Source organism: Hemitrygon akajei, chromosome 7 (genome assembly GCF_048418815.1).
Source record: "Hemitrygon akajei chromosome 7, sHemAka1.3, whole genome shotgun sequence".
NCBI classification, from domain to species: Eukaryota; Metazoa; Chordata; class Chondrichthyes; order Myliobatiformes; family Dasyatidae; genus Hemitrygon; species Hemitrygon akajei.
In genome coordinates, this window is record NC_133130.1 from 67306549 (window position 1) to 67320062 (window position 13514).

General features: G+C 40.5%; 1 protein-coding gene across 1 annotated transcript in view; it reads left to right on the plus strand.

Moving 5' to 3' along the window:
* The window catches only part of LOC140730528 (chitin synthase chs-2-like), a 70592-nt gene that overhangs the window by 13187 nt on the left and 43891 nt on the right, over positions 1-13514 (plus strand). The window contains exons 3-5 of the mRNA XM_073051100.1: positions 2393-2575; positions 7337-8370; positions 8767-8856. Of these exons, the coding sequence (XP_072907201.1) occupies positions 2393-2575; positions 7337-8370; positions 8767-8856 (1307 nt within the window). The remainder of the gene's footprint in view (positions 1-2392; positions 2576-7336; positions 8371-8766; positions 8857-13514) is intronic.

Here is a 13514-nt window from a genome sequence, read left to right on the forward strand (position 1 = left end):
GTTAATGTGAATTAGCAACTGCCGCAAGTAAAGATATTTCTATTTTATTGTTGTATCAATTGTGAACAGTGCCTAATTTTTCATATTTCATAACTGCTCTGATGGAATTCTCCACTTATGAGATAAAGCCACCTCTTCTGGTAATCTGTGTTTTGCAGTTGTACATTTCCAGGCATTTATCTTCTTCACGATTCAAGATTGTTTAATGTAACTTCCAGTACACATGTGTAAAGAAGAACAAAATAATTGTTACTGCGGGTCCAATACAGCACAAAAAAGTACAATAAGATAAAGAACACAATAATAAAAATACTTAAGATAGCTTATTTAAGATAGATTGATTGTATCACACATTGATTGATTCTATAATTCTCCATAAAGTGACACTGAGCAGAGGAGTGTCTGTACATAAGGTGACTCTGACAGTAAATGATAAAATAGTAGTGGCGGGGTGAGTTAGTGGGTGGAGGTGTTGATCAACCTCAATGCTTGGGGAAAGTAACTATTTTTGAGTGTGGAGGTACTGGTGTGGATGCTACGTTACCTGAGAGGAGTAGAATGCACAGTTCATGGGCAAAGTGGGTAGGATCCTTCATGATATTATTGGCCCTTTTCCATCACCTTTCTGCTGCCATAGTGCAGCTCCCATACCATGCAGTGGTGCAGCATGTTAGAATCCTCTCTACACCATATCTGTAGAATGACATGAGTATCGATGTACGTAGTCCAGCCCTCTTCAGCCTCCTCAGAAAGCAGAGGCCTTGGTGACCTTCCTTGATTGTGTTGGATGTGCTCTGGGACCATGACAGGTTGTGCAAGAAGCTGTTTCATCACTATTTGTGATGAGCCCGGGTTATCAGAATTTGTTTTTCATCTATTCACTTCTCTGCCTCATTTGAAGGCCTGGTTTAGACCTGGTATTTTCTCTTCTTTTACTTGTAATTTTTGCCAGAAATTTGATTTTGTTTGTAATACGAATGTGGTCTAGGAGTTTTAAGCCTTTGTCATCTTTTCTCCAGCTCCCTGTGCCTTTCCAGTTGTCCAATGAGCCAGTCAAACTCATCCATGTAGACCTTGAAAAACTAGCTTTACTCAAATACAACAATATTCCATCAGGACCCATGAGGTTGGTGGGGCAGAGGGCATGGCAGAATGCCAGAGTCTGGATTCATGACAGTGTCACTGGAACTCACCCTGTCAATGTCTTTTAGAATTTTTGCATATATTAATTGAATCATGTTTTTCTTCTAAACTCCTGGTACTTTGGGGCAGTTATTTGACAAGTTTGTAAACAATATGTCAAGGAGCATGCAATTTGACCTTCTGAGACAGCTCTGCATTCATCATGATCATGGTAATCTGCTGTCATAATACTCCTTTTCTTCAAATGCTCCATATTCCTTAATATCCAGAAAGCTAGAGACCCCTGTCTTCAAAGCACTTAGAGATTGAGACTCCACAATTCTTCAGGTCTAGAACTACAAAGATAGGATATCCCCTCATCTCAGAAATCTATTCAGTCTTTCTATTGGATTGACTACAAAACAAATATGAATGTAAATACTGCACCCAGTCTCAATAAAACCTACTGCAATCTCAACAATATTGTATTACATTTGTACTCCCATTGGCTTTCCACTAAAGTCAAATATTTCATTTATCATCCTTGAAAATGACTAGTGATCTAGGGATGGGAAGTATTACAAATGCAGAATTATTCAAGAAGGGAGAAAAATAGAGTGAACATTTATAAGAAATTCATCAATATTCCTAAGTCATTCAGGTGAAAATAATGTCATGAATGTGAAATTCATAATTATGAGGCGCAGATGAGGTAAAGAAATATGGTGTTCTTTCTGTTTGAAATTTCATTTTAGTTTTGGTAATAGGCATTATTATTCTTTGTTTTTATTCATATTTACAGTTTTGGGGGTTTGAATGCTCCGATTAATTTTTTTTACATCTTGTAATGGTTGGCCTGGAGTTTTCTTTTCCATGGGAGGGTGGGGAGGATTCTAACTTTATATGATTTTATTCTGGGTGCTTTTTCCTTACTGTTCTGAACTACATAATTGACATGTTTATTTTGCACAGTATTAATCTTCATTTTGCTGTTGGGTTCTTGCTTGTTGTGGTTGTAGAAATGCATAAAAAAATCAATAAAAAAACAAATACAGATGCTTTCAGTGGTAAACTAGATAAACACGTAATGGTTTGATGACAAGGGGTGGGGGGGGGGGGGGTGCAAAAGCAGGTTTCCAAAAGCCCTAACTCCAGCATAGATCTGATGAATCAGGTAGCTTATCTTGTGCTAAGTAATTCCAGATGGATGTAGGGTGTGTAATTTTGTTAACATTAATTACATAGTTTCTAAAACTTGTCTTCTCTGCAGGTTTCTCTTCTTCTGATAATTTCAGCCACAAGTGATGCTTCTGTCTACTTTACCAATAAACCCTTCAGTCATCTGATTCTTGGCTGCGTACTGGTAGTTCCCAGTACCCTGACGGCTGCAAAGTGTCTGTGGAATCTCACATTTCGTTCCGAATCATTGCTTCCTGCAAGCAGCCTGATAACTGTAAGCAAATTTGGAATTAATGAAAGATTTTTATTAAACTATTCTGTCTTCATTAGTGGGAAGTTTCAGCCTCTTTTATTAACATAACTAAGCTCTTGTATGGAAACACAGGACTAAACAAAAAATGGTGCATTTCTGGACATGACAAGAGTGCAGAGTACAAATTAGCAGCTGAATATTGAGGAAGCAGGTAGATGGTTCCTGTGGATATTGTGAGTAAATATCTGATGTTAGTTCTTTGGTCTCATTGCTAATGAGCTATGGACAGTTAAATGGCAGGAAAGTAGGCCTGAAGGTGCTGCTCACTGTTGGCTTTTGAGAAACTATGAGCAATTCACCTTGGAAAAAGAGAAGGAGTGGTTAGAAGGAAGGGTGAATAGTGATGACATTTAATGTCAGGTGCAGCCAGGGCAGAATATCCTCTGGAGAGGTAGGACCAAACTTTGTTAGCTGCTGCAAAAACAATCTTGTGTTGCTGTCATATCCAATCATGAATGGTAGTGAGTAATTAAACAGTTGACAGAAGGAGTGGATGCCAATCCTCATAAATGAATGAAACCAAGATGTGGAATCCATAGGCAAGAGATGGTTCATCTCAGCTTCGTCTAAGGTTGCCATCATCATAAAGCTGCCCTTCGACAACTTCCATTTGTGATCTGAAGTCACATAAGGAGACAAAGTTGTGCTGATTAGTGGTGAATTATGTGACCTTGCAGAAGTTCCTCAAGGTCATAGACAAGGCTCATTCATCTTCAGCTGCTTTATCAATGACTTTTCCTTCCTAAGGTCAGAACTGATTATACTTGTTAGTCAACAACATACACAAAATGCTGGTGTAACACAGCAGGCCAGGCAGCATCTATAGGGAGAAGCGCTGACGATGTTTCGGGCCAAGATGAAAGGGTCTCGGCCCAAAACGTCGTCAGCGCTTCTCCCTATAGATGCTGCCTGGCCTGCTGTGTTCTACCAGCATTTTGTGTGTGTTGTTGTTTGAATTTCCAGCATCTGCAGATTTCCTCGTGTATACTTGTTAGTCATCGCACAATGTTCAATCCCATTCGCACCTCCTTAGAAGCACCTAGTATTTTACTTTGTAATCACAAGAAATTCTGCAGATGCTAGAGGTCCAGAATAATACATACAAAATGCTAGAGGAACTCAGCAGATCTGGCAGCATCTAAAGAAAGGAATAAATAATGTTTTGAGCTTAGACCCTTCATCAGGATTGGCGAGGAAGAGTGAAGAAACCAGAATAGTGGGGGGGGGGGGGGGGTGCGAAGGGAAGGAGTACGTTAGAAGGTGAAGCCTGGTGCGGGGGAGGGTGGTGAAGTGAGAAGCTGGGAGGAGATAGGTGGAAAAGGGAAAGAGAAAGGAGAGGAGAGTGGAAGGGAAGAAGGAGGAACATCAGCAGGAGGCGAGAGGTGGGTAAGCAGAAGAGAAGAGGTAAGATGAAAGCCAGAGTGGGAATGGAAGAAGGGTGAAGAGGGAGGGGCGAAAATTACTGTAAGATAGAGAAATCGATGTTCATGTCTCAGCTTGGAGGCTACCCAGGCACAATATATGTTGGTTCTTCAACTGAGAATGTCCTCATTGCTACAGTAGAGGAGACCATGGATCAACATGTAGGAATGGGAATAGAGATGATAATTAAAGTGGTTGGCCACTGGGAAATCCCGCCTGTTGTGGTTAAAAAGAAGGTACTTGACGAAGTGGTCCCTCCAATCTTCAGGAGTCTTATCAATCTAGAGGAGGCAGTATTGGGAATACAGGATATACTATAGTAGATGCCCCCAACCATTTTGGAGCTGAATGGACAGGTGCAGCACCTCTTCTGCTGGCGGTGATAAGTGCCTCTGAGGAGATCGATGGGGAGGGACGAATAGATAACAGAATCATGGGAGAGAGTGATCCCTATGTAAAGAAGAAAGTGGTGGGGCAGAGGAAAAGATGTGTTTGGTGACAGAATCCTGTTGAAGATGACAAAAAACTGTAGCTGCTAGAGGGGTTTTGGAAAGTGTTCCAGCCTGCAACTTCCAGGTTACAGGTCAGGCACCATTTCTGGGAAGAAAGACAGAGTTAACTTTTCAACATTTCTTCAGACCAAGAAAGAAACAAAGGTAATTACAGTTATACGTCTTGCAGTTATAAGACCATAAGTTATAGGAGCAGAATGAGGCCATTTGACCATTTGAGTCTGCTCCACCATTTCATAATGGCTGATCCAATTTTCCTCTCAGCCTCAATGTGTTGCCTTCTCCTCATATCCCTTCATGACCAATCAAGTATCTATCGATCTCTGCCTTAAATATACATAAAGACTTGGCCTTCATAGCTGCCTGTGGCAAAGAATTCCACAGATTCACCACCCACATGCTAAAGAAATTCCTCCTCATCTCCATTCTAAAAGGACACCCCTCTATTCTGAGGCTATGTCTTCTGGTCTTAGACTCTCCCACCATAGGAAACATCCTCTCTACATTAATGCTATCGAGGCTTTCACCATTCAATAGGTTTCAATGAGGTCACCCATCATTCTTCTGAATTCTAGTGAAAACAGGCCCAGAGCCATCAAATGGTCTTCATATGATAGGCCATTCAATCCTGGAATCATTTTTGTGAACCTCCATTGAATTCTCTCAGTTTCTAAGATAAGGGGCCCAAAACTGCACACAATACTCCAAGTGAGTCCTCACTAGTGCTTTATAAAATTTTAGCATTACATCCTTGCTTTTATATTGTAGTCCTCTTGAAATGAATGCTAACATGCATTTGTCTTCCTCACCAATGACTCAACCTGCATTTAACCTTCAGGTAATCCTGCACAAGGACACCCAAGCCCATTTGCACCTCAGTTTTTTTTTGTATTTTCTCTCTATTTAGAAAATAGCCAACCCCTTCATTTCTCTACAAAAAATGCTTGACTATACACCTCTCTATACTGGGTATTTCATCTGCCATCTTTTGCCCATTCTCCTAATCTGTATAAGTCCTTCTGCAGCCTCTCTGCTTCCTCAAAGCTATCTGCCCCTCCACCTATCTTCATACCATCTGCAAACTTTGCAAAAAAGCCATCAATTCCATCATCTAAATCATTGACATATAATGCAAAAAGAATCGATGCCAGCACAGACCTTTGTGGAACACCACCTGTCACTGGAAGCCAACCAGAAAGGTTCCCTTTATTTCCACTCTTTGCCAATCAGTCACTGTTTAATCTATGCTAAAATCCATAGTCTTGTAGCATTTTAAGTAGCCTAATGTGTGGCACCTTGTTAAAGGCCTTCTGAAAATCTAAGTACACAACATCAACCAATTCTCCTTTGTCCATCCTGCTAGTTATTTCTTCAAATAATTCCAACATATTTGTCAGGCAAGATTGTCCCTTGAGGGAACAATGCTGACTACGGCTTATATTATCATGTGCCTCTAAGTACCCTGATATCTTATCCTAAATAATTGATTCTGGCACCTTCCTAAGCACTGATGTCAGACTAACTGGCCTATAGTTTCCTTTCTTCTGCCTTTTTCCCTTCTTGAAGAGTGGAGTGACATTTGCAATTGTCCAGTCTTCTGGAACTATTGCAGAATCTACTGATTCTTGAATGATTATTACTCTTCAGCCACCTCCTTCAGAACTCTGGCGTGTACACTATCTGATCGAGGTGACTTATCTATCTTCAGATCCTTCAGCTTCCCAAGAACCTGCTCTCTAGTAATGGTATCTTAACACACTTCATGACCCCTGACACCTGGAACTTCCACCATACTGCCAGTGCCTTCCAGCATGAAGAATGATGCAAGGTACTTATTCAGTTCATTGGCCATTTCGTTGTCCCTCATTAATACCTCTCCAGCATCGTTTTCCAGCAGTCTGATATCCACTCTCACCTCCCTTTTACAGTTTATGTATCTGAAAACCTTTTGTATCCTTTTTAATATTATTGGCTAGCTTACTTTCCTACTCCATGTTTATTTTCTTAATGACTTCTAGTTGCCTTCTGTTGTTTCTTAAAAGCTTCCCAATTCTCTAACTTCCCACTAATTTTTGTTCTATTTTATACCCTCTTTTTGACTTTTATGTTGGCTTTGACTCTCTTATTAGCCATGTTCGTGTCATCTTTTCTTTAGCATACTTCTTCCTCTGTGGGATGTATATATCCTGTGCCTTCCAAATTGCTTCCAGAAATTGCAGCCATCGATGCTCTGCTAGTGTTCTTTTCCAATCAGTTCTGGCCAACTCCTCTCTCCTGCCTTTACAATTCCCTTCACTCCACTGTAATACTGATACATCTGACTTTAGCTTCTCCTTCTCAAACTTTAGGGTGAATTCAATCATATTATGATCACTTTCCCCTAAGAGTTCTTTTGCCTTAAGCTCTCTAATCAATTTTGATTCACTGCACAACACACAGTCCAGAATAGCCAATACCCTAGTGGGCTCAAACACAAGCTGCTCTAAAAAGCAGTCATGTAGGCACTCCAGAAATTTGCCCTCTGGGAATTCAGCACCAACCTGACTTTCCCAATCTACCTGCATATTGAATTCCCCTTTGACAATTGTGACATCGTTATAAACAAAACCATAAATTTGATTCAAAAACTGGAACAATACTAGAAGCATAACAACTAGTAGTAAATTAATGCAACAAAAGGTTGACATGAGAATGTGGTTTGGAAGAATAATTGGCTTCAGTACCACGAGATCATTCAAAATTTATTTGAAGTATATTGTAAGAGTAATGCCTCTTGCTTTCCTTTCAGGTGTGCCTCCTGGAAGCAGTTGCATCCTTTGGTACAACAATGCTGGTTGTCGTCTGCCTTCCTCAATTTGACATCCTGACCAACGTGTTCATTTCCAACAGTATTTACCTGATCCCATTGGTTCTACAAGTGATCTCTCTGAAATTCATCCATCAGCTAAGAATTACAATACCGCTGGCTGGGCTTCTGTTTTTAATCTGTGGTTATATTCTCTTTATAACTGGCCAGATTTTGTACCTGAAAGAACATGACAAGATATATTTGGGTCTGATTGTATTATTCTCAGTTTTAACTTCCCTAACCTGGTGGGAGAACTTTATCTCAAATTGGAAGCATCCAATATTTAGACATCTGAGATATGACTTGGATAAATCCAGGAATGTGTTGAGCCTGTGTATCAGTGTAGTGAGAATTGTTGTCACTGCTTGTGTTGTAGGAGCTTTGATACCCATTCGAGAGTTGGAATGGGCAACTATCAGTGATGTTGCGTCTCATGAAATCAGAATAATCCTGGGCCTTTTTGGAGTGCAGGCTGTGGCATCAATGCTTTGTTCCTGGTTTGGGGGTGTTGCGTGTAAGGTCCACGCTGTGAAGCGAAGTTTTGGTCTTCCTTTGATCCTAAATACTCCTGTCATGCTCACCTTTCTCTTGGTAGTTTTCAGAATTCATCATAATGAGTTCCTGCAGACAAACAACAACTTTAATATCTCAGATTTCTGTGCCAATTCCAGAACTGCGGTAAATGAAACAGTTAGTGTAGATATCCTCTTTTCAGAAATCATTCGCAGTATCTGCGAGCAGGGAGATTTAGTAAACATGGTCAGTGTTGGGTTAGTGGGAGCTGCTGGGGCACTCTGGTGGGTTGGACTCATTTTCACAACAATCTACGTGTGGACCCAGAATGTCAACAGAATACAACGGACATCAGAGACCTTTGTTCGGAGAGTCTACGAAGCTGCCTTTCTAGAACAATCCATGCTTCTGAACAAAAGATACCACATCAATCAACGGCACACAGAGGAAAGTGACCCAAGGTACAGATATCATAGTGCGTTTTAGATTTAATAGACAATCAATGCTGAGTTTTAATACAGGTTTTGTTGGATTTACATACTATTATTTTATAACACAGGTTTATTTAAAAAGCATACAAAAGCATATCTGGTTAGAAATTTGTCCTCTGTTTTAAGCATCAAATCTGAATATGGTTGTATCTGCTCATTGAACTCTGAGCTTGATTGACTTTTAGATTAAAGTTCAAAACTGTATTCATTGCCTATAATTATTTATGGCCACTTTATTTATTATCAGGTATTTGATTACTAATAAAACATAAGACTTTATTTCATACTTAATTCAATATATAGCAGGTTGCAGTGTTTAATGCTGTTTTATACATTATGTCAAAATGGTTTTATTCAAATTCACAGGAAGAAAGAAAAAATGATGATTTATATTTGTGCAACAATGTGGCATGAAACAGCAGAGGAAATGATACGGGTAGTATCATCATTGTTCAGGTAAATACAAGATACTTACAAGTTCAATAATAATCCTCAGCAATTATTGGCCTGTGAGTTTTGTTTTTGTTTAGACAAGGATAACTAAGTACTACTTGCCTTTCTAATTTCTATAGCTTTAGTTTCTTTTTCCTTGTCATGTGATTATCTGTGCCAGGATTTAATTTTCTTTCTCAAGAAGGTATGGAGGTACAAAACAGAAGCCAGAAGGGAGTGAAATCTTCTGTTACTCCTACTCTGACCAGTCAGACTATGGCTTCTTGCATTGAATCTACATTGCCCAAAAACATCTCATCTGGATTTGTGGCACATTTTCAGGCTCAATATTGATTTCTCCATTCATACATAGATAACATTGTTTCTTTGTCTGTCTGAAAACTGGATATTTCTGCTGGATGTCAGTCAGCCGTGTCATTAGCTCAGTTTTTCTTGCTCCATTAGTCCAGCTTGAATCTGTTGGGCATTTCCCACAGAACTGCTATTAACAACACAACACAGACAAAGAAAGCTCTTTTGATGCTCTTAATAAGCTATCTAATACAATCTTACACTCTCTTTGTCCTATCCATTTCCTTGGCATCCTTTATTTTCCCATTAAAATTACTTTCCTTTATTTATCTCTCTTTCCTAATTCTTCCACATGAAATGTTAACTGTTTCTCCCTCCAGATCTCTGAAAGAGGTAGGTCCATTTTCCATTACTTTGGAAAATTGGAAGTTGTGAAGGCTTTAGTGGTGAACTTTCAAGCATCACTAGATTCTAGACATCAGAAGACTGGAAAATCTCAAATGTCATTCCACTCTTTAAGAAAGGAGGGAGGCAAAAGACAGAAAAATATAGGCCAGTTGACTTCAGTGGTTGGTAAGATGTTAGAATCCATTATTAAGGATGAGGTTTCAGGGTACTGGGAGGAATACGATAACATAGGCTGAAATCCAGATACATGGGAAAATCTTGCCTAACAAATCTGTTGGAAATCATTGAGGAAATAACAGGCAAGATAGACAACTGAGAGCCAGTAGATTTTGTTTTCATGGGTTTGTAGAAAGCCTTGACAAGGTGCTCCACATGAGGCTGATGAACAAGGTATGAGCCTATGGTATTACTGCAAAGGTACTAGCATGGGTAGAAGAATGGCTGACTGTCAGCAGGCAATGAGTGGTAATAAAGTGGATCTTTTCTGGTTGGCTGCTGATCACAGGTGGTGTTGTGATCTCATGTCAGCTTTGTGGCTGAGTTGCAGATGATACACAAATAGGCAGAGGGCAGGTGATTTTGAGCAATCAGGGATTCTGCAGCAGGACTTGTGCAGGTTATAAGAATGAGCAAAGATGTGAGAAATGGAATACAATCTAGGGAAGGGTGTAGTTACCTACTTTGGTAGAGGTATAAAGGTATAGAATATTTTCAAAATGGGAGAGAATCTAAGGAAGGATGTGGAAAGCATCCAAAAGAGGTTTATGAGAATATCCAAAGAATGAAAGATTCATGTATGATGAGCATTTGATGGCTCTGGGCCTGTACTCATTGGAGTTCAGAAGAATAAGTGGGTATCTCAGTGAAGCATGGAAAGAAATATAGAGTGGATATGGAGAGAATGTTTTCAGTAATGGGATAGACTAGGACTAAAGAGTACAACCTCAGAATCAAAGGATGTCCCTTTAGAACTGAGATGAAGAGGATTAGACAGAGGGTGGTGAATCAATGGAATTCAGACAGCTGTGAAGTCCAAGTGACTGGGTAAATTTAAAGTGGAAGTTGATAGGTTCTTCATTAGTAAGGGTGTCAAAGGCTGATGGGAGAAGGTAGGAGAAGGCAGGAGAATGGGGTTGAGAGGGGTAAATAAATCAGCTATGATCAAATCGTAAAGCACACTTGATGGGCCAAATGGTGCAATTCTGCTCCCATATATTAAAGTCTTATAACCTTCACCAGACATATTAAAGTCCAATGAGGCATTTGAGAATGTCATGTCTGCTTGTATAATTTCTCTTGGACTTTTGGAAAATTAAGAGCTCCCATTGTATTAATCCAATCCTATTGCCCCACTCCCAACTACATCTTCAAATCCTTATTTTCTACAAAAAAAATGCCCTCTTTATGGTCCACTCAACCTACTGCAGCATTTCTATCCTCCTCGGAAATAAATCCACATCCCTATGATTTCTGTAGGATATCTAAATAGTTACTTCTTTTCTTGCACTGTCTAAATTGAGATAATAAATTAACACTCATTCTTTGCAGAGAGCAGAATGCGTGGTGAACTGTTGTGTTCATACTGGAAGGGGGTAGAGAGTGGTCACTGTTTTATTTGCTTATTGATTAAGCTTGGCATAGACCCTCCTGGTGCTTCAAGCCTAGCGCTCCCCAATTTAAATCCACCCTAATCATGGGACAAGTTACAATGACCAATTAACCTACCAACTGGTATGTCTTTGCACTGTGGGAGGAAACCGGAGCACCTGGAGGAAAACCATGCAGTCATGGGGAGAACGTTCAAACTCCTCACCTACAGTGGCAGGATTTGAACCCAGGTCACTGGTACTGTCAAGCACTGTGCTAACCAATGTGCTACTGTGCCTCCCTAGTGTATATTATCGACCCAGACGCAGGCTTATAGGATATATTTTTTAACATGCAGGTGACACAAAATCCTGGAAGTGTGATCAACCATTAGGTTTTGAGAAGAAACACAGTAGATATACTGACTAAATGGATAGCTGAAATTTTATTTCAGGAAATGGCAGAAGTAGCAGTGATGGAGAAGGTTGACTAAATAGCACATATATATCTAAAGCATGTATAGGAGTAGGAGAACCTGGGTATGTAGTCTCTCAAAGTGGCAGGAAATATGGAAGTAATTAAGTCACGTACTATCCTGGGATTCATAAAGTGAGGTAACTATACTTTATATATTAATGATCTCAATGAAGGAATTGATGGCATTGTGGCCATGTTTTCGGATGATACAAAGATAGGTGGAGGGGCAAGTAGCATTGAGGAAGAAGGAATTCTGCAGAAGGACTTGGACGGATTGGGAGAATGGACAAAGAAGTGGCAGATGGAATACAGTGTAGGGAGTTGTGTGGTCATACACTTCGGTAGAAGGAATAAAAGCGTAGACTATTTTCCAAATGTGGAGCAAATTGCAAAATCAGAGGTGAGAAGGGACTTAGGAGTCCTAGTGCAGGACTTCCATAAAGGTTAACTTGCAAGTTGCGTCAGTAGTAAGGAAAACAAATGCAACGTTAGCAATCATTTCAAGAGGACAAAAATATAAATAGAGGGTGTAATGTTGTAACTTTCTAAGACGTTGGTCAGACCATATCTGAAGTATTGTGAGCAGTTTTGGGCCCCATATCTAAGAAAGGATATGCTGGCAAGGGAGGCACAGCCTCATCTGATTACTATTTTCATCGCGTGCTGTTCTTTATATCGCATCTCCATCATCCAAAATATTTTGCTTTTGTGGTTAGTTATTCACTGGCTTATCATTGGCAACAAAAAACACACTTTGCATGAGACTGCAAGGTTCAGATATAAATTAAATGTTATCTGATCTATTCAGCTGCTGTGAGAAGAGTGACTAATAATGAGGTCCACACCTATCCCGATGCCAAGCTCTTCTTCCATTGTCTCCATCTCTGAACCTACTTCCCCACCCCTACTGAGCCTCCTCTTCTAAGCTGCCCTGCTCTTGACTTTTGTCCATTCTGGATCGTTACATCTCTTGCTGTCGCTGAGACATCAACTCTTATTCTCTTCTATTCTATTCTCATCCCCTCTTATCTCACTGCCCTCTGCTCTCTCCACACCAATCTCAACCTCACGATCTAACCCACTGATGGGCAGTAGTGGGGGGGAGGGAGCGTGGTTACTGTTGTAGCCTTGCAGACTGACCTCTACCTTGCTGAGGCCAGATGTCAGCTCTCAGCTGCCTCCTCTCACACACCCCTTGCCAAGTACTTCACTATGCAGCACCGGGCCATTGTCTCCAGCACCATCACCAACCTTATTGATTCTGGAGATCTCCCATCCATTGCCTCCAACCTCATTGTTCCTGTATCCCACACTGCTCATTCCACCTCCTATCCAATGTCCACAATCCTGAATGAGCTGGCAGGTCTATTGTTTCTGCCAGCTCTTGTCCCTTTGAACTCATGTCCACGTACAGTATCTAGACTCCTTGGTTCAATCCCTTCCTACCTATATCCATAACACTTCATATGCTCTCAAGCACTTCAATCGGTTTTGGTTGCCTGGCCCAGATCACCTTATCTTCAAATGGATTCCCAGTCCCTATAATGCTTCCAGTTCTGTTTGGAAGGCCATAAATCTCTCTCTCTGGATAACAGACCTAGCCAGTTCTCCTTAAGCACCACCCCTCTCCATCTGGAAGAGCTGGTTCTTACCCGCAACAATTTCTCTTTTGTCTCCTCCCACTTTCTCCAAACCAAAGGTGTCACCATGGGCACTAGCATGGGTCCCTGTTATGCCTGCCTGTTTGTCAGCTATGTGTTCAAAACATACACTGGCAATACCCCTTAACTCTTTTCACACTACATTCAACTCCCATGCTGTGCTCATCAAATTTGCCTCCCACTTGCACTCTGCCCTCAAATTTACAAGGCTCATCTCTGACACTGATCTTCCTTTCC